This window comes from Eptesicus fuscus, chromosome 13, assembly GCF_027574615.1.
Source record: "Eptesicus fuscus isolate TK198812 chromosome 13, DD_ASM_mEF_20220401, whole genome shotgun sequence".
Lineage (NCBI taxonomy): Eukaryota > Metazoa > Chordata > Mammalia > Chiroptera > Vespertilionidae > Eptesicus > Eptesicus fuscus.
The window spans coordinates 77,945,549-77,967,593 of record NC_072485.1 but is presented as its reverse complement, the minus strand read 5'-3'; the positions used below and the strand labels follow the sequence as shown (position 1 = coordinate 77,967,593).

At 47.8% G+C, this 22,045-nt stretch overlaps 1 protein-coding gene across 2 annotated transcripts in view; it reads right to left on the bottom strand.

Moving 5' to 3' along the window:
* Positions 1-14,319, bottom strand: part of CHKA (choline kinase alpha) — a 43,613-nt gene extending 29,294 nt beyond the window's left edge. For both annotated transcript variants that reach the window (XM_054725599.1, XM_054725600.1), the window contains exons 1-2: positions 13,789-14,319; positions 1,513-1,624 (exon numbers count right to left, since the gene is read on the bottom strand). In XM_054725599.1, the coding sequence (XP_054581574.1) occupies positions 1,513-1,624; positions 13,789-14,102 (426 nt within the window). In that variant the 5' untranslated portion in view covers positions 14,103-14,319. The remainder of the gene's footprint in view (positions 1-1,512; positions 1,625-13,788) is intronic.
* Positions 14,320-22,045: the final 7,726 nt, after the last annotated feature.

The window sequence follows — 22,045 nt, the reverse complement described above, 5'->3', positions numbered from 1 at the left end:
AAACAGCACTCTGTTGTTCCACTTATTTACGAATTCATTGGTTATTTCTTGTATGTGCCCTGACCAGGGATCAAACCCACACCTTGTTTTTGGATGATGCTCCAACCAACTGAGCTAGCCTGCCAGGGTCTGGGAGTACACATTTAAAACACTCCTGTTTAAATTATAAACAGAAGTGAAAGCCTCATAAATCAGATTTAAACAATAGTCTTCTATCACATGCCAATTCCAATAAAGGTTATTAGAGTATTGCTTAAATGAAAGCACACAAAAACAAACAGAAATGGGGCTTGTTACGGAATGGAAAAGTCATCACAGGAAGTGGCTAAAGACTGACTTTATTAAAAGGGCCAAAAGGACATCAATTGGGTATTTCAAAACCTGTGATTTGATACTGCAACTTGATTAAATAAATAAAACCAAACTGCATGGCAAACAGAAGAATCTTTTCTGCTTGTGCATCGTCAAGGTCAAGGTCAGCTGCAATTCAGCTGTATATACCTAACTGTAAATGGCCTCAGATTTCCTCAGCAAAGTGCACACAATCTCACAGCAGACTAACTTGTTTCCAACTCTTTCAGATCCTAACCACTTTCACAGCTTGTCAGGGTCAAGGAAAAATTATCCAGTGAAAAGATTCAGTCAAATTATGACAATAATTCATTTTTAATGAATTAATATATAAAGTGCCAATCTTAATTATTAATATTTCTAAACATAATCAAATTATCATAGACATGGACATGACCTGCTTTTTAGATTGAGCTGAAACTAGTGTTTTAAAAATTAAGTCAGAAAACTATTCTCCATTTCATAAAGATAAAAAATAGGCCCTTCCAAAGAGGATTTAAATGAGTATCAAAATTCTACCATAGAAATATATCCATCCAATATGAGTGTATGTGGTCAGTAAAATGGTAAACTCATGGTATTAAAAATAGTTTTAAAAATCCAGACATTTGGGATATCCTATAATAGATTAAGACAATTCAACAAATAAGGTACTTTAATTAAAATTAGAATAAATTATTTAAGTAATATAAAAATTAGGAAAGATTGTAAATCTAACAAATTTGAAGTTTTAAAGAAATCTCCAAGGAGGCAGTTAATAAATTCCACTTCCCGGAGGGCTGCCCACTGGGACCACCCTGTAAAACCTGTGATCATGCTATAAAAACACCTGCTCCACATCAGAAGGTCACAACCTAAATCTGAGCTGAAAACCCGAGCATCATCAGGCACTCTTTAAGATTTAACCAACATTATACTTTCTGTGGATATAAAGCTAGGAATGTTTGCACTAGTTCCATAATAAATAATAAGTAAAAACAGGAATTCACTTAGAATAGAAACAAAAGCCAAGTTGTACAGCCCAATTAAAATAAAAGTAATATATTTAAATAGCTTTAGTAACACCACTAAAACATTTAAAATCTCTTCCCACGTAGTTTAGGAAAGAGGATTAAAACTGTTAACAGGTCCCTCCCATCCCTAAGCAGCCCAGAAACTCACCATCTTTAAAATCGCACCATACAGCCGTAGCAGCACTTTCCGAGGCTCGTCACCAACGGTGGCCACAGTGTCGGGTAAGGAGCACAGGAACAGCATGTTACTGAGGCCACCTCTGTGAGAAATAAGAGGATGGTAAATACCTGTATTCTGAAGTCAACTAAGTCACTCTCCTTGGAGAACTACAATGGATGAAAAGTGAGGACCCCACAAGCACTGTTCTCATTAAGTCTTCATTCATTCTCAAGATACTTGCAACATAAATGATTAACTCCACAGTTTTCAGATCAATTCCATGAGTCACATTAAAAACTAGAGGCCCGGTGCACAAATTCGTGCACCATTGAGGTCCCTTGGCTTGGCCTGCGGGATCAGGCCAAAATCGGCTCTCCGACAACCTCTGAGGGGTTCCAGATTGCGACAGGGCACAGGCCAGGCCAAGGGACCCCACAGGTGCACAATGGGGGCCGGGGAGGGACAAGGGAGGTTGGCCAGCTGGGGAGGGACCAGCGCATGAATGGCCTGTCTCACTCAGTCCCGATCAGCTGGACCCCAGCAGCAAGCTAACCTACCAGTTGGAACATCTGCCCCCTGGCGGTCAGTGCACATCATAGCGACTGGTCAAACGGTCGAGTGTCTGCCCCCTGGTGGTCAGTGCATGTCACAGTGTGCGGATAAGTGGCCTTAACATATCATTAGCATATTATACTTTGATTGGTTGAACAGACAACCAGACGACCAGACACTTAGCATATTAGGTTTCTATTATATAGGATAGGCAAACCCTTCCCAGCCAATGTGGCTCACTGGCTGAGTGTCTACCTATGAACCAGGAGGTCATGGTTCAATTCCCAGTCAGAGCACATGGCTGGGCTGTGGGCTAGATTCCCAGTACAGGGGGTGTGCAGGAGGCAGTTCATCGATGATTTTTCTCTCATCACTGATTTTTCTCTCTCCTCCCTCTCTGAAATAAAAAATATATATACTTAAAAAAACAAAAGCAGGCAAATCCCCAATCTGTCCTTCTAGATTACTGCTGGGGGAGAGGTTGGTTATTTATTTATTTATTTATTTATTTTTAAATATATATTTTATTGATTTTTTACAGAGAGGAAGGGAGAGGGATAGTTAGAAACATCCATCAGCTGCCTCCTGCACACCCCCTACTGGGGATGTGCCCGCAACCAAGGTACATGCCCTTGACCGGAATCGAACCTGGGACCCTTCAGTCCGCAGACCGACACTCTATCCACTGAGCCACACCGTCAGGGCAAGAGAGGTTTTTTTTTAAAACGCATGTGTGCCCTACACATGGCACTGGCCTCTAGAGAATGACAAGGACCAGGAGTACTCTCTCCAGCACTAGCAATGGGGAATCCCAGATGCAGTCCTCCTACCCCACATTCTTTTATGATTCCAAACTTCCATCACAGCAGATTCCACTTCCTCCAGAACTTTCCATTTGAAGTACAGTTCCAAGACCTACCTCTTCCATGCCCATGTCAGTAAAAACTTCTCAACCAATTTTGACTAACAAGCCTTTTCAAAAAACCTGCAACGTTAAGTGATTCTTGGAGCATTCAGAGGAAATGGAAGATCTCAATACCCTAACCCTTCCACCTGACTAGTGAAGACAGGAAACAAGTTGCAGAGGTCATTCAACAGGAAGGAATAAGCCTTAAGGACAAATCACCTGCCTGGGTTGGAAATGACTGGGTATAGAAGGTGGCTCGCTAATGCAGAGATTGGAGTTAAATTGCAGAATACAAAATACCCTACAATCAGCAATTACAGACAAGAGGCACCTCACCTCTATTAACTTCAGAGCCACTAAATCCTAACTAGCCATTAAGTCTTGAGGAATCTATACTACTAAGAGGGTAATATGCTAATTAGGGCAGACGTCTTCTGGACATCCATCCAGACAAAGCCACAGCGGTTACAAGGCCCGGGGCTCGTGGCAGCCATGAGCCCAGAGGCTGCGAGGCCCAGGGCTCAGGCCTCACAGACGCCGTGGCCAGCAGTGGCAGCAGCGGGGTGACAGGGGTGGTGCTTTCCCCTGATAAACCCAATCACCTCCTGCAGAGGGTGACCAGACTTCGGCTTAGGCCCATTCCCCATGGGAACATCCCCTGATGGCTCCCAGACTGAGAGGGGGCAGGTCAGGCTGAGAGACCCCTCCCTCCAGTGCACCAATTTTCGTGCACAGGGCCTCTAGTCTCTGTATATAAAAGCCTAAGTGACCGTTACAACTGAACAACCAGTTGACCAGTTGCTATGATGTGCACTGACCACCAGGGGGGCATACGCTCAAGACAGGAGCTGCCCCCTGGTAGTCAGTGCACTCCCACAGCCAAACTCCCACGGCCCCTCCCCCTGGCCAGCCAACCTCCCACAATCCTTCCCCCACCTCTCCTGGCTGGCTGGTCCCTGATAGGCCTTGATTGCTGGCCAGGCCGAGGGACCCCACCCGTGCACAAATTCGGACATCGGGCTCTAGTTATTACATAAGCACAGCACTCTGCTGGAAGCTAGGGTAATACAAAACCGAAATAGGATCTGGTTCCTATCCTCAAGAAATGTCCACTCTGATGAAGAAAGCAGACATAAAACTATAAGACAGAGTTCAAAATCAGGGGACGGTGTTTGCAACTATGTGCTTCAGCACATCCTGAGTCTATACCTGCCTGTCAGATGCATAGATACTGGATGGCAGTATATGTACAAGAAGTTACCAACAAATCGAACCACAGCTTTCTAGAATAACATCCCCAGTCAGGGAGCCACCAGTCTCATTCCTTGTTCCATCCATGGACAGTCCAGCCTAGTCAAGATATGATGCCAAAAGTAAGGCTAAAATACAAAGCGAATCTACATCACCACATGCTCAATTATGTAGGGATTTGTAAGCATATAATGACAAGCACTTTCAAGAAATACAAAGCAGCCCTAGCCGGTTTGGCTCAGTGGATAGAGCATTGGCCTGCAAACTGAAAGGGCCCTGGTTTGATTCCAGTCAAGGGCACATACCTAGGTTGCGGGCTCAATCTCCAGTGGGGAGCGTGCGGGAGGCAGCCAATCCATGATTCTCTCTCATCACTGATGTTTCTATCGCTCTCTCCTTCTCCCTTCCTCTCTGAAACCAATAAAAAAATATTTTTAAAAAATAAATAAATAAAAGAAATGCAAAGCAAGAGAGAACACTTCAACTTGTGTAGGGAGGAAAGATAACGGGAATTTTTTTTGTCTGGAGGTTATTAATGTTGCTACATAAACGTCAGTCTAACAACTCTGACAGTTCTGCTCCCGTGGCAGATATTCACCTCCCTAGAACCCAGCTTTATTCAGCCGGGAAGTGCCCTATATCAAAAACTATACTTAGCAAATACTTTTACAGCTAGGTGGGCCCATGCTAACAAGTGCTGGCAAATGTAAAAGGCCTGTGACTTCTGGGAAATCAACATAAGACAAGTTCCCACTTTGCCCCTCTCTCTTCCCCACCCTCCACTACTCTGTCTGAAACAAGAAAATGATGGTGTGTCAATTGCTGAGCTATTGTCTCTGAGCTCCAAACCCATCTGTTTTCTGCTGTGATGCAGACTGGGGCTACTCCAGTTCCAGATCTCCGTGATCAGATGCTCCCCACTGGGTGTGGGCAGTGGGGCCCTGTGGCACTGGAGGGGCCTGGAAGGCAAGAGGAGGGAGAAGGTGTGTTGCTCCCTGTTCCTGTTGGCACTGCAGTAGCAACACGTCAGCCCAGCCATGGCAGCTGTTCCAGAACCAGCCCCAGAACACCTTCTCAGAGGTACCAGCTCAGAGGTCTGGGCTCTGGCTTCACAGGGACGCTTCTCACCGTGAGAACCAGCAATAGCCAAGCAGTGCCCTCTCCTCGGAGGCTGGATCTTAATTCTGTGGGGCCCCTCCTCAGAACTTCCAGATTCTGGTAACTCCCACCTCTTCCCTTTGGTTCTCCAAGGCCCGGAGTGGGGCTGCTTCATGCAATTAGTTATTTTAATCACTTCTGCCTTTTTAGTGCCCTCTACACCTGTCCACCCTGTTCCCTATGTTAAATTCTCTATGACCTAGTATTATTCCAGTTTTTTGCAAGAGCCTGACGGGCACATATGGCCGGAGCTTTCGCAGCTTCTTAGATTATAAGAATAAGGGCCACATCTTAGGAATGGCAGAGCAGGTAGCTGGAAGGAGCCTGCATCCCCATCTAGCCTGTGGAGCTTCCAGACTGGCCCGGCCTGGTGACTCTGGAGCTCTAACACGGAGGAAAATACATTTCTATGTGGTTTAAGCTTTTGTTACTCTGGAGTTTTCTGTTATAAGTACTAACTGATAGAACTTATCACCACATCCACTAACTTGAGTTCTTCCAATCTGGAAACTCCTCCTTCTCTGCTATCTAAAAATTACCTACCATTTAAGACCAAGTTCAAAGTCCAACCTCCACAAGAAGCTTTTGCCATCTTCCCTGCTAGCTCCTTGAAAGCCAGGGTAATGTCTACCTTCAATTCTTAATGCCCAATGGCCTCCAAATTGTGGATGCTCAATAATCGTTTTCCAAAAATGACAACAAACAGCAGCACTCTTGTCCCACTAAGTCTCTCTTCTCCAAACTCCTCCCTGAACTGCCTTATAGTGCTAATAAAATTGGTAAGTTAGTCTTCGCTCCCTAATTAGACTGTAAGCTCCCATCTTTCTGTAGAAGGCAACATGCTAAGAGAAAGACCACAGGCTTCAGAGCCAGGGAGCCTGGCATTCAAATCCCACTTCTGCCCCTTATTAGCTGTGCAATCTTGGGCACATCACAACCTCTCTGACCCTCAAATTCACTCCACTATAAAGAGTAGGACTTCATTAGTCATTATAAGGGCTCAGAGTAATGAAGTATTTGACAAGGATTAACTTGTTTCCTTCTCCCAACAATCCTATAGGTGGACACTGGTATTGCCCCATTTTATAGATAAGGAAATTGAGGCACACAGCAAGGAAGTGACTAAGCCAGGATTCAAATGCAGGTGTATGGCTCCAGGGTCCTTGCTTTTAACTCTGATGCCACAAGACACAAGAGACAAAGCTAAACATGGTAACAAGTGCAGTGGACACCAAGAGCCTTACATCAAGACTAGTCTGTACAAACCTGCACAAAACAAATGTCTTCATTTCCTACAGCTGCTGTAATATATGACTGAAAACTTATGGCTTACAACAGCAAATTTACTATCTTTTAGTTCTGGAGTTCAAATGCCTGAAGAAAGGTCTGGGGCTAAATCAAGGTGTCAGCAGAGCTGCACATCAAAAGTATATCCCACATTTCAGGAAACACACACAAAACTAAAAACAGACTCTGATTGAGCTAATGAATTTCAAAGGATAGGTAGGGGCTATTAAGGGGAATGCGAAGTTAATGTTTAATGGGCACAAAGGTTCAGTTTGGAAGCACAGAAACATTCTTGAGAAGGATGGTGGTAACAGTGACACAACAATGTGAGTGTACTTAATGCCACTGACCTATATACTTAAAAATGGTTAAAACTGTAATCAACTTTATTATGTGTATATTTACCACAATTTTTAAAAAAGGAATGTATCAATGATATGCTATACCACGGATGATCCTTAAAAACACAAAAAAAAAATCACATGCATTCCATTCATAAGAAATGCCCAGAAATAGGAAGTCAATAAAGACAAAGGTCAGATTAGTGAGTGCGTAGGGCTAGGGAGGCAGGAGGCTAAAGGGGACAGAGTTTCTCTTTGAGATGATGAAAATGTTCTAAAACTGACTGTGGTGATGGCTGCATACATCTGTGGGTATTCTAAAAACCACTAAATTGCACGTTTTAAATGGGTGAATTGTGGTATGTGAATTATATTTCAATAGTTTTTTTAAAATAAGAAAATTGACTGTTTCCTATGTAATGAGTTTTAAGCTACTAAAAAATCTGAATGTGCTTCCACAGAAACAATGGTCCAGATGTAAATAAAAGTCAAATTTAAGATTTTTTTTTCTTCAGTAGCTTAAGAGAAAGCCATCACGAGTACCTGGGAGCCTTCACAAGAGTTAAGGATCTATTTTCCCCAAGGCCAGTTAGTTGTCTACCCCAGTTAAGGAGGAACAGAAAGATAAGGGAACTCAAGGTTCTAGTATCCCCATCCCCCACCCAGCAAGCAAGTGGAAAAGCAGATGGAAGGTGCAGCGACAGAGGATGCAAGGACCCTTAACCTTTCTTTTCAACTGGGGGGCAGAGCCTCATGTGCATAGCTATCAGAACTGCCCTGCAGCTCCAGTCACAGCCAGCAAGGGCTTCTGGCTCCCAAGCAACAGGACAAGCATTAGTTAAAAGTCCTAGTTCTCCTTCCTGTCACATCCTCTTGAGAGCTCAGTCAACAAGGAGAGCAAACAGATGAACTACTGTTCTAAGTTGTGTAACTCCATTCAAAGTTTATCCCCGTACTCCTAAAGGAAGGAAGGAAGGCAGGCAGGCCAAGCTTGGCCAGAAACAGGCGAACAACCTGGAAATCCTTCATCTCTTAAATTATCTGTAGCCTCTGTTGCTCAATAGGCTTTAGTAGGAGGAAGTAAACCACTGGTTATGTTTTAGTGACAATCAAAATAAAAGGTCACCATTATGGATGACGCAAACTGTGAAAACCATCCAGAAATAAGCCAGTTACCTATGAGCCAAATAAAATGACTAGGAACAAGGAGATATTAGGAAAATATGCCACAGAAATGATAGCAAACATCCAACAGCCCAATTTATGGCATATCTGTCAATATGATCTGCCCAAGGCCCTGGTGGGGTAGCTCAGTTGGTTCGAGTGTTGTCCCGATCCAAGGTTGTGAGTTCAATCCCTGGTCAGAGCACATACAGGAATCAACCAATAAATGCATAAATAAATGCAATAACAAATCAATGTTTCTCCCTCTCTCCCTCTTCCTCTCTCTAAAATCAATTTGAAGAAGAAAAAAAAAGAATATCTGGCCCTGGAACTATCAAGGATTTCAAAGAATTGTGAACTCAAACTACAAACTTTATCATCTGGCAGGGACAGCTTTATAATAAACACACATGTCATAATTAAATTTAGGAGGCACAACATACTCATGAAGCAAATAAAATGAAAAATAACATATTCACTTCACATTCAACACGTGTAAGTGACACATGTTGGAAACTGAAGAGCAGAGTCACTGCTGGGAATTCTAACAGGCATCCTCTGGACCTAGCTGAGTGTGCTTCACCAATCCCACCCCGCTTCTTTTACAGATTACTAATCAGATATAAAAATAAGCATTTCAACTTCTTTTTATATCCAGCTAACCAAGAATTAACTTACACCCCTGGCTGGGTGGCTCAGTTGGAGCATCGTTCCGTACACCTAAAAGGTTGCAGGTTTGCCGAAACCGGTTTGGCTCAGTGGATAGAGCGTCGGCCTGTGGACTCAAGGGTCCCAGGTTCGAATCAGGTCAAGGGCATGTACCTTGGTTGTGGGCACATCCCCAGTAGGGGGTGTGCAAGAGGCAGCTGATCGATGTTTCTAACTCTCTATCCCTCTCTCTTCCTCTCTGTAAAAAATCAATAAAATATATTAAAAGGTTGCAGGTTCAATCTCCGGTCTCCAGTCTCTCTGTCTTCCCCCGCCAACTCCTTCCTTCCGCTTTCCCCTCCCACTTCCCCTCTCTCTAAATATCAATGAACATGTCCTGGGATGAGGATTTAAAAAAAAGAAATAAGAATAAGGAAATTTTTCAGTAAATTGTGCTCCAGTTAATTGAACCTACCTGCAAATTTCCTTCTGTTTATGTCTGGGCCTCCCCTGCCCTGAATTTCCTGATCTAGCCCTTTAAAAAGCCAAAATGATTTTCATTCATAACAATTTGTAAGAAGAACAAATTTGTTTCTTGGTGACTTTTCCATCCTTCAACTTCAGCGAAAGTTCTGGATTTAGCAAACTTTATTGTTTTCTTCCCCACTCGTCTTTCTCTACATTAGCCTCACTGATCCAGAACCTACAGCACAATCCTTCCCAAGTCCACTATCTTAGTGACTATCTTATCTTAGTAAAGCCTCTGGGAAAACTTATGTTACCTACACCCAAGGCAAAACCATAAAACCCCCAAATAAGGCAAGCTTAAAATTTAATCAAGTTCCTCTTAATTTGCTACTAGGTCACTGCAAGTCAAACAGTTTAACATCAGCATACAATACAACTGATTTCAAAACTTAATGGCAATTTGTAGATTTTTCAATGAGAAGTAAAATAGACTTTTTCCCCTATGAGGCAAATGAGGAAATACCTTTCATTTCAGAGGCCTATCTGTTCACCAAAAGGCACAGCTGTGTTTCACCTGGGAGGCCGAAGTTGGAAGGAATGCTCCCCCTTGAACAGATAATAAGAAAAACCCAAGTGTAATGTGAGGAAGCAAAGGAAGGTGGCTGTGACTGTAAAATACGATCCTGCCACCTCCCCCTTTCTAATGTTCAGTCCCTCAGGATGGAACACCACGGCACAGCCCTGAAACTCATCATACCCTCACCAGCCATAATGCTATAGGGGCAAGATGTCATTTTGGTTCTATAGCACATGCAAAGGTCACTTCACAAATCCCTAGAGACTATTACCATCTTACCAAAAACACTGAATACTGTCATCGGGTGTTGGCTATGAAAACTATTAACTTCGGTTGCTCTGAAAAGTTCACATGGACTGTAACTATACTCCATGTGTCCACCTGTAAAAGGAAGCCAAATCTAAGTCAATGATGTCATCAAAACCTTTTCAGTCCCAAGAAAAAAGAGGAATATTCTAGTAGATGTGATGTATTCCAGCTGTATCATGTGACCCACTTGAACCCATCAGCACTTGTGAATGTCACATTCTAGGCTTCAAGCAGCCAGCCTGTGAAAGGAAGCAGGTGGTAATTCTGCTGAAGAACAAGCGTGGACTACAGTTACCGGGCAATGTACAGGGGCAATGTCTTGGAGCTCGTGTATGTATTTACATCTAGGAGAGGCTTCAATGTTTGCAACTTGATCTCACAAAAAATGTTTTCAAGTATATGAGTAACATACAATTTACCCGCTTAACCATGTTTAAGTGTACAGTTATATATTCACATTTTTGTACAACTATCATCACCATCCATCTCCATAATGCTTTATCTTGTAAAACTAAAAGGCTGTATATTTAAACACTAATTCCCTTTTCTCCCCCTCCCCCAGCCTTTGGAATCAACAGTCTACTCTGTTTCCATTTATCTGACTACTCTGGGGACCTCACAGAAGTCAATACAATATTTGTCCTTCTGTGTCTGGCTTATTTTACTTAGCATAATGTCCTTAAGGTTCATCTATGCTGTAGCAGGTATCAGAATATCCTCTTTTAAGGCTGAATAATATTCCACTGCATGTAAATGTCACCTCTGCTTATCCATTTATCCATCATAAACATCTAGATATATTTTGCCTCGCCACTGTGGCTAAGTGATAGAGCATTGACCTATGAACCAGGAGGTCACAGTTCAATTCCTGGTTTGATTCCGGTTAGAGCACATGCCTGGATTGCAGGCTTGATCCCCAGGTGGCCTGCAGGAGGCAGCCAATCAATGATTCTCTCATCATTGATGTTTCTCTCTCTCTCTCCCTCTCTTTCCTCTGGAATCAATAAAAATAATTTTTAAAAAACTGAAACAAATTATACATATTCCAATCATCTGGGAAAGAATTCATATCTAGCTGAGAATGCTCAATGATAAATCCAAGAAACCACCTGCTCCAAAGAAACCTTTAACACAAAGATTTTCTTCTGCTAAGTTATCTGGTTTGCACCTAACCAAATGTATTTTGGTGAAAAATAAAAAATGGCATTGAAACCACTGCAAACTGTACATATGTCACAGGCATCAAGTCCAGCACACATACTAAGTCTCCCTAGAGGTTAGGGCCTGGACCCAGGAGTTTCAAGACCATCATCTAAAAGTCAAAATGACTAAAGAGCCTGGCCGGTGTGGCTCAGTGGTTGAGTGTCAACCTATGAACCAGGTCACAGTTAAATTCCTGGTCAGGGTACATGCCCCGGTTGTGGGCTCAATGCCTAGTATGGGGCGTGCAGGAGACAGCCAATCAATGATTCTCTCTCATCATTGATGTCTCTTTCTCCCTCTCCCTTCCTCTCTGAAATGAATAAAAATATGTATTTAAAAAAATTCACAACATAAAGTGTCTCAGCAGAAAAACAATCCTCAAGTCCAAAGGACCAGATACACAGAAAGTAGAAGGAAACCTAACACCAAAACAGTTACTGAATTAAGATTGCAAATGAAAAAGAAAAACTTTAGGAAAATATCTTCTAGTCATCTAAAACTCAACTTGAAACAACCACAGCTTAGGTGAAATAAAAAATACTTGTTAAATGACAGCATCAATACAGAGTAATCAGAAATAGGTGCCTTAACCCCAAGCCTGGAGGCTGAGTTAAACAAACAGGCCTTGCCTGGCTGGTATGCTCAGTGGTTGAGTGTCGACTTATGAATCAGGAGGTCGAGGTTCAATTCCCAGACAGGGCACAGGCCCAGGTTGCAGCTCCGTCCCCGTGGGGGGATGTGCAGGAGGCAGCTGATAGGTGATTCTCTCTCATCATTGATATTTCCACCTCTCTCTCTGAAATCAAAAACATATTTTAAAAAACAAACGGGCCTTTGCTGGCTCTTTGGGCAAGTTACTCAGTGCCTCTAACCCTGTTTTCTCAGCATAATATAAGGTATCTAACAGGGATTTATGTGAAGATTACATGATAATGTCAGCTGCTCAGTATTAGCACCAACCACAAAGCAAAGGTTAATCTTTAAGAGTATGGCCAGATGGATGAAAGAGGAGAAAGCTCAATCTTCAGTCCTCTATTCCAAGGCTGTTCAACCTCAGCACTGTTGACATTTGGGGCCCAATAATTCTTTCTTAGGGGAAGAGGAGGGGCTGTCCTGTGCTGCCAGTTGTGGAGGAACCAGGAAGGAGAACATGGGCAGCAGTCAGAGCTGGACAATCCAAGGGATTATACTGGGAGGAAAAAAAAAAAAACCCTCCTGGAACGGATAAGCAATTAAGCAAGGTTATAACATACAAAATGTAATATACAAAAGTCAATCGCTTTCCTACATACACACCAGCAACGAACAAGTGGAAAGTGAAATGAAAAACTCAATTCAGGGATTATCTAAACACCTTTTGGTTTTCTTTTCTCTGCCTTTTGACTCACTGCTCATAAACATATCTGTGAGAGAGGCCAGAGGCACAAAAAGGAAGTGAAGCTCAGTTAATTTTGCTGCATTTGCAGCTCCGGTGAAAGACTGGGCACAGAAAAGGAATCAAATGACTAAAATTGGATTTGGGGATTATTGGTGGCAGCCAGCCAGTTGCTAGATACTGCCCTCAACCTGGTCAGCCATGTAAAAGAAAATTCGCAGAAAAAAGACAGCAGTTTAAAGGTCTAAGTAGAAGGATGCACACTAAAATGTTAAAGGGTTATCCCATGGGAACAGAGTGGAGACAAAAATCAAGGGGGTCTTTATGTTTTCCTGTTACGTGTGAATATGCACACTTATACGTTTTTGATTAAATTTTAAAACGTTTAACCGTAAAATAACGGGGGTGGGGGGTGGGGGATTCCTTCCACTTTTCCCCCAGTGATTTTCGGAGCCACACCTCCTAACTTTGGTTAGTAACACACCTAACAGGTTTGAACAGTGTTGGGGGGGGGGGGGGGAATGAGCAAATGTTACCCCTTCACCACTAATAAATGACTCTTTCAAAGAGGAGAAGAAAAAAAAAAAAACCCAATCGTAGACTCAAGGAACTGGAAGTAAAAGTTACCAAGTGATTTTTTTAAAAGCCAGTCATAACATCCCTCCTTCCTTTAAGACCCTAAACCGCAAAGGAACTTTCTAGACATAGTTTAAGCTTCTGAACGAAATGTACTACTTTGTGATCGAACGGTATTGTTCTCCTCGGAAGAGACCTGCTTTCCCACGAAACCGAAAAAAAAAAAAATACTTTTTTTTTTTTTCTCAAAAGCCTGCCTCTTGGAAGGTCTTGGGCGGCCGCGGGGCCTGTTTCGCGAGATTTGGCTTGGACTTCACCAGCGTCCGGGAAAGGTGGCTCTCGCCGGCCCCCGCGCCCCCGCCCGCTCGCCCGGCCGGCCGGCGTCACCTGACCGGCTAGCGGCTGGCCACGTCCACCCCGCCCGGCCGGCCGCCCGGCCGCCACCGACCTGATGATACTAATGTGAAACTGGTCCTCGCGAAGGCCCCGCCAGGCGCCGGGCAGGAACTCCTTGCACCACAGATAGGCCCTGCGCCGCGTCCGGGGCTCCGGCTGCTCGTCGGCCGGCGGCGGCGGCGGCGGCGGCGGGGGCAGCGCCAGCGGAGGCTGCCGGCCGCCCAGCTGCTTGGACTCGAGGTCGCTGGCGGCGTCGCGCTGCTGCCCCACGCCGGGCGCCGGGGTCGCGCTGCTGCTGCCACAGCTCAGCAGCAGCCCGAGCGGCGAGGGCTCCGCCTCGCCCCCGTTGCAGAACTTGGTCTTCATGCCAGGCAGGCAGCCGAGGAGGCGCGGGCGGCCGAAGCGCGAGAAGGCGAGGTTCAGGGTCCGGCCGGGCGTAGCGGACGGGCCGGCCAGGGGGCAGCGGCGGTTGGGGGCGCGCCGGGCTGGGTTCGCTGGGCGGCGGCGGCGCGGAGACGGCGGGAGGCGTGTGGCGGCCGCGGCGGCTGCGTTCGGCTGGCCCTGCGCTCCGCGGCGCTCGCTCCTATACCGCTGCCGCCGCACGAGGAGCGCCGCCCGCGTCACAGCCCGCCCTCGAGCTCGCCCGTGATTGGCCGCCGCCCGCCGGCCCGGCGCGTCACAACCGCCAACGCCCTGGACACGCCGCCTGTCCATTGGCCGCGGCACCGCCCCCGCCCGGGGCGCTGCGACCGCAGGGGGCGGGTCCGGCGCGAAGGGCGGGGCGTCGAGACGGCGGCGGGGTTCGTGGGGATGGAGAGGGGCGAGCGAGGCCCCGGGCACCCGGAGAGAGGGCTGGGGCGCGGTGGGAGGCGGGGGTGGCCCCTGAACGTGGGGTTCGGACTCTGGGCTTGGGTTTGGGGGCCGAGATTCTCCTGGGACCCTCTCGGACCCCCAGGACGTTGGAGGCCGGGGCCGGGCGGGGGGCAGGCTGGCAGCTCCTGCCCGGAGCCTGGCTTCTCTTTCCGCATGACCTTGGGACCAGGCACCTAGGTCTGCGGCTCCGTGGGGGTGTTTTTTAAAAATATTTCCCGACGACCGTTCAGCTTTTTTTCGAGGCGCGGCCACGCCCCTTCCAAGCCGGAGCCGGAGGAGTGATTGTCCCGAGATCGGAAACCGAGGCCCGAAAGGGGGGAAGAAGGGACTGGTTCCAGGCCGCACCGCCGGCCCAGCCCTCGGAGGCCTCCCGCAGCCTCAGGTTCCCTATCTGCGGTGCCGAGGACGCCGGGGCCTACATGCTCCGGGCGGGCGGGCGGGCGGGGTGGCATCCCGCAGCGGGGTCGTCTCCGCTGCCCGGAGCTCTGGCCAAAGGTGAGTGCCACGGGGCTGCCTGCTTTGTGGACGCCGCCCCGCCCGCCCGCCCGCCCCTGTGCGGGAGGCCGCCGCGTGACCATGACTAACGCACCTTTGCCCGCGGTGGGGAGCGAGGGCCCCTGCCCCCGTTGGCCACAATCCGCCGCGTGTCCGTCCCTACCTCTCGGGGGGGTACAGATAAGTATAAAAATTACAGATTCTGTTTGACGGGATATGAGCTGGGACAAGATGTTTCCCTGGCTGCTTGGGAAATTCAGCACCTGACGCACAGGAAATGGCTTCTTGTTAGGAATTTCCCAGTCTGCTCCAGCAAAAATCTCTTTTTAAGTAGTGTTTACTTGGCTGAGCTTGGTACAAGAAAAAATGGTCTTACTGAAAGAAAGGATTATCATGAAAGGGGGCGTTTAACTGGACAGCCGTGGAGGTAGACTTGGAGGGTGCACTATGTGGAGCCGGGAGCACCCAGGGTTTAGGAGGGGGGTGCGGTGGGAGCCCCGTTGGATGTTTGGAAAGCTGAGAAATCAAGGTCTCCAGTCTGGCCATTTAGATAAGGTGGCCAAGGACTTTGTCTAAAAATACCAGCCTGCAGGGAGGTGGGGCCTTGCATTGCCCGCCCTTCCATTGTACCCTGGCACAAGCCTGGTCATCTCAGAGGAATGCTAGAAATCTGGGCAGGAGGCAGGGACTCAAGAAGTCAGGTTTGGGCCTCTCTCGCTGGCAATAACTTGTTCTGGTGTCTGCTGGTTTGGGCTGTTAGAACCTACCGGCGCCTTTATGGGCTGCAATTCCCTATGGGAGTAAGAGGTTACCTCATTAAAGATGTTGGAAAAGTTTTATCTGCTATTGCTTCCATTCCATTTAATAGATGCTGAGACTCGGAGGCCGAGAGCCTTGGCCAAAGTCCTAGGCTAAGGGAGGGGCGAGGCAGGTGTCCTGGCTCTGTCTGTGAGGTGCTTTGCTTCCTTGAGGATACAAAACTTCCTTCTATATAGTCAGCCTGAAGTCAGCGCCCCCCCATGGTGCTGGGGCAAAACCCCCAATCCTGAGACTGAGGAAGCTTGGCACATAGGAATGCTAAAATAATAGGTTTTACATGAAAAAGGAGTAATTCTGCCTGTGGAAGTGGGGGGTGTTTGAGCAGGGTTGGAAAGGCTGAGGAGGAATCTAGCAGGCAGTCGGGAGCTCCTGCTGTTTACAGCTGCATCCTCTGAGGAGGTATAATGAGGGCCAGGCCTGGGACACAGGCCTCAGGGAAAGTGCCAGACATGCACTGGTTTTCCAAAAGGAGAAACCCAGAACGATAAATACGCACAGGACTCAAGCTAGCAACCCCGTTCTCAAGACTTTCTCCCAAGAAAATAAGTCCTCGGAAGCAAAAAGCCCCAGGCAGAAAACGGCCCATTCCCCGTTGCCTCCAATTGGAGAAACGGCAAACACCTTCAATGCGGAGCCCACAGGTTGGTGTATCAGACAGAGCTTCAGCGTGGCCAGGTTGCAGTTGGTAGGAAGGACGCATTTTCCACATATTTCTCGAGTGCCAGTCGTAACACTTGGCAGCACTGTGTCCACAAAAGAACACCCAAACCTATGGGAAAACGAAGAACTTGCCCTGCCCGGGTATGTCAGGTGGTTAGAGCATGGTCCCGCCTAAGCCAGGGTGGTAGGTTCAGTCACCAGCCAGGACATGCAAGAATCCACCAGAGAATGCATAAGTAAGAGGAACAACAAGATGGATGTTTCTCTTGCTCTTGTCCTCTCTCTCTCTAATTAAAAACTAATAATTTGTTTGAGACATGCCCAAAACAAGATCTCAGTGAATTGGGTTGAAAAAAAATGCTCCCGAGAAGGGCAGTTTTGCAGCTCATTTTATACATTAGAATCAAAGAAAACTCAAGGAGGGTCACAAGAAATCTACTGGTGTAGGTTGAGGGGGTGGGAGAGAGAAAGCAAGGATAGCCCTAGGATTGGATATCAGGCAAAATGGAGGGCCACATACTTCTCTCACACTGATAGTTACAGGATAGTTAACATTTACAGCAGAGAGACAATATGCAGGCAGCAAGATAACAATGAGGAAATGAGTGGTCTGCGCTCTAGTGTTGGTGGTGGTGCCCTGAGGGATCTGGAAAAGAGAATTACTCTGACAGTTCAAAGGTGTGTTATCCTAGATTAACCTTTGCTGAGGAAGCTCTAGGCCTGGATGGGACTACCCGCCACAACCTGCCCAGTTAGGAATTTGTGGCTGTTAGGTTTGATCAAGCAGCTGAATCGATACCCATCTCCCGGGAACTGGCTTCTCAGGTCATTTCACTATGGACATTCCCTTGGCTGAGACCACGTTTCACTTGCGGGGACTACATTCCATTCTCTCCCCCTGGCTATGTGTAAAGAAGTCTCTGCCCAGAAAAAGCCCGCCGAAAGTCCTTTAAAAGCCGCTGGTCTCTGGGTGCTGGAGCCATCCAGGCTCAGCCACCGGGTGTGCGGATGATCCAGTAAATTCGTAATCCCTCACCATTCTGGCCCCTGCGTGTTCCTCCTCCTAGAATAGTAATACCCCTCCCCCCCCCACACACACACACACACTGCCACCCTCTTCCTCTCCCCTCACCCTCCTTGGTTTGTTTATTGTGTATTGTCTGTCTCCTTCCCCGAGACTGGAACCTCCAGGAGACTGGGGACTTTGCATATCTTGTCCTCTACCACAGTGCCCAGAAGGCCCTGGTATTTGTAGACACTCAGAAATATTTGCCGAATGGGTGACTTTGGGCTGAGCCTCAATTTCCTGAACTTTAAAATAGGGATTACAGTCCCCAGGGCACAGGGTTGTGGTGAGGAGTGTATGAGAGGATATGTGCAATGCCTGCAGCAAGCAGGTAGCGCCCCGTATTGCTGTTACGTGGTGCGCTGCATGGCATAGCATCTGCCAGTGGCTGGCATTTGGTAATGAATAATGCACACACTTGTAGCAACTCGGCCTGGGAAGGCAATGTTGTGTAAGAAAGTAACTCAAACTGGAACGTACATTCTGATCAGTAGAATGTTGACATTTGGGAGGAAGTGGACAAGACTCGGAGAGAAATTTGTTATGGCAGGTACCGTACAGGGGGGAGGGTGTTCCATGACAAAGCTTTTCTTCTAGGACATAAGAAAAAATTTCCAAAAGCTCTTTGACGCTGAATTCTGAGCAGACACGGTATGGGTGATGAGCCTCAGGAACGGGGGAGGGGGGAGGTTGGGAAGTCCCTCTCCAGTCCCTAGCGTTCCTGCAGAATGGTTCCTTTGGTCTGGCCTGAGGGTATCCTCAGGGCCAAAGGGTAGAAGACCAGGGGCCACCACCAGGGTAGAGAGGGGTCCACCCATGGGCCCCAGCCCTGCCACTAAGTCCAATGGCAAGGCCTGTTCTGAAGAAGGGCTTTGTGAGTCTGCCAACCCCCAAATGGAGGGACCACTTGTCAAGCACGGTGCCAGCCCTTTACCCAGATCCAGCATCTTTGAACGTTCATGACCGGAGTGAGCTGAGTGTGATCAGCATGCATCTCTCAGGTGAGAGGGCTGAAGCCATTTGTCCCAAGCAGGCAGCTAGTGAGGGCAGAACCCACCAGGGCTCCTCCCTCTGGATGCGGGAGCCTCGTCCTTCTGCACCAAAAGCACCTTTGGCTCAGGAAGCACTAGATGCTTGGCCCCAGGAGGTTCACTAGGGAGCTGGAGAAGCAGAGCCCCGGCGGGGCAGTGCTCACCATCCCTTCCAGGCTGCACCCCGGACCTGGTGCCCCACTTCAGTTCTGAGCCTTAAATATTGATGTGAGCACCGAGAGGCCAACGGGCTGAAATCCTACATGCTGAGGATTGGGTTACAGCCCTGCCAGCAGAATGACAGGGTTCTGGCCCCTTTACAGAGCCCACGTTTGGCCCCACGCCAAGATCTAGCTAGAGACTGAGCAGGCCCAGCAGCTTCCTGGATGTCTCTGAGCCCAAGTGTGATCTTCGTTGGTGGCCTCACTGTCGAGGGGTCACAGGTAGAGCATGAAAGCAGGTGACTTGAATGCCCATGTGTCGTGTGGTAGGTGGATGGGCCAGGTCCTTCCCCTGCCCCCCCCCCCCCGCCCCCATTTGCAGGGAGCCTGAGTAGAGCATCAAGGGCAAACACCTGTGTTTGGAGCTTTTGCCTGCACCCCGTGTGTGACCGTTGAGGAACTAACATAGAGTCACTATACAACCAAATTACTAAAATCAGGTATACTGAGGTCTGAGGAAATGATTCCATTCTTGCTTTAACTGGCCTGGGAAATTGAACTTGAATTTCTCAGTTGTGCATCAGTGCCTAGAGTTATGTATGTAAATCCTAGAGATAACCCTGTGAAGAACTTGTGAAAGAATGTTCATGTGTCCCGACCACCTGACATCTAGTATCCAGACCCCTGGTCATCTGGGCCCTAGAAGATTCTAGGGGATCACCATCTCCAACCAACCCAGAGGTTAAGAATGCAGGACTGATTCTGCTTGTGGATGGAAAAGGGGCCACATGCTAAACCCGACAAGCTCAGGGGAGGCCCACATGGCAGCCCTCAAACTCGGAGACAGAAAGGGACCGCAGTGGATGGTCTGAGATTAGAACTCTCTAACTAAGCAGGTCATGGCAGGTAGTCTTGTGCTTGGCCAGGATTTTCCCTGACAAAGGTCAACCTGTATCTTAACTGAGCCTGTCTATTGTCTTTTTGCATCTCAGACAACATACCTTTGGAAGGTCAGGGCAATTTCCTTTTTTTCCTGGCACAACCAGAGCACCAGAGTGGAGATCACAAATCGCCTCATTGTTGCTGTGTCAATTGTTGACTGTTAACTATCCTGTGCCCAATAATGTACAAGACGTGTGTGCCTATCCCTTTACCTTTTATCCAGTCCTAGAGATGTCCCAGCTTTGCTTTCTCCCGCCTCCCTAATCCACCACCAGTGAATTTCATGTAACCCCTTACACCTTCACTTTTGGTTCTAATGTGTAAAATAACTGGTAAAACTCTGCTTTCCAGAGCAGTTTCTCAATCCGTTGAAATCTTGCGTCCCGGCCATTGTCATCAGTTCGGCTCAAATATAAACTCATAAAAATTCTCCACAGATTTGAACATTTCTTACATTGACATTCTCATCTTTACTATAAGACTTCAGTTTTTCTTTCTTCTTCAGAACACTCTGAATATTTAGTTGTGTTTTCAGTTTGCAAATGCTAAGACCCTTGAATAAATCGTTGCCATTTTTAATTTTAGCAAAGCCTCCTGATTCATTTATGCTCCTCAACACCTTGGGCAAGTTGCCTGACTCTAAGCCCAGTGGAGATCGCTGTTCCTATTCTACAGGGTTGTTGGGGAGTCACTGAAACCAGAAGGAAAGTGCTGGGCATCGTCAGGGCCCTACAAAGGGTCTCTGTGCCCTGTGGGTTGTTAGCTGACTTCTCAGAGGCCGAAAGAGCAATGCTGCCTGTTGTGAGTAAGGGTGGATTGCAGCGGCTCATCCCCCAGCCTCCCAGAGGCCTAACGGGGCCTGGGCCCTTTCCTATTCTTGCAGGCTCCTGGCGCTTTCAAAAATGAAGAAATACCTCAACAGGATTATCCAAACGGGCAGATTTGAAACACTTAAGCTCACATGGGGAGGGCTGTGGTATGAACATCTCTCGAGCCTGATCATGTATATCCTTGACAGCCTGGTCACCCTTATTTAGAGACGACACCGAAAGTCTGCACCTGAGGCCCTCGGGGCACATACGGCCCTGCTGGGTCCCCCGTGGTAGACCCTGGGCGGTGGCTGTCCATCGACTAGAAGTGACTCCCAGGGCCCCCAGGTGATTTCCTGTGTCCCCAGCCTATGTTTTAAAGCAGACCTTCCAAATTCAGTTCCAAATGTGCCCTACATGCCTCACCTTTGTGTTAGTGTCTTTTTAAAAGATCTCAGTTATGCCCTGGCCGGGTGGCTCAGTTGGTTGGAGCATCATCTGTATACCAGAAGGTTGTGGGTCTGAATCCCAGTCATGGCACATACCTGGGTTGTAAGCCTGATCCCCAGGCAGAGGGCATGAGGGAGGCAACCAACTGATATTTCTCTCTCTCTCTCTCTCTCTCTCTCTCTCTCTCTCTCTCTCGCTTGCTCTCGCTCTCTTAATAAAAACATATCCTCCTGTGAGGATTTAAATATAATAAATAAAGATCCCAGATATGAGGGAAGTCACTCAGGCCTTGGGGATGAGACTCTGGGCTGGGTGTCCGGAAACCATGGTTCAGGCACTGCCCACTCTGAGCTCCTCTCTCCTCAGACAACCCTGGGTCCTGCAGGCTCACCTTGCTGTGGAGAAGGAACAGCAGGACCTGAGGACCCCCTACAGATGGGGAGCTGAGGCCCAGGCTGGAGTCAGGGGTTCTGCTTACCCAGGATGCCTGGCTGCCTCTGGGCCATTCCTCCAAGCCAGGGTCCGACTCCTACCTCCTGGGGGGGGGGGTCTCTCTCACTCCTCAGGGGCACTTTCTTCATCCCTAGACTGATGCCCCCAGCCCTGTCCCCACCCCTTTAGCTCCCTACCCTACCAGGCCCTGGAGAAGCCACTCAGGTTGGTGGGGCCCCACTGGTGACCCTCTGTGACTGTGGCCTGCCCCAGAGCGTCTCAGAATGCCATCTAACTAGGCAGAGGGACGATGTGGAGGCAATGAGGGGGGAAGGGGAATGGAAGAGAAGAGGGGAGGCGACTTTGGAAGCTCTGCCATATCCTGGGAGACTGTGGCCAACTTTTTCCCCAGCTCCTCTGTCCCAGGGAGAAGGAATCTGGCCCGACAGGATTCCTGTGCCGCTCCCCTGGCTGTGAGAGGCTGCAGTGGGCACAGGGCAGCAGCAGGTGGGGGAGTCAGGAGATCAGGGGATATGCGTAGGGCCTGCTCCGGGAGGGGTCCTGGGGCCTC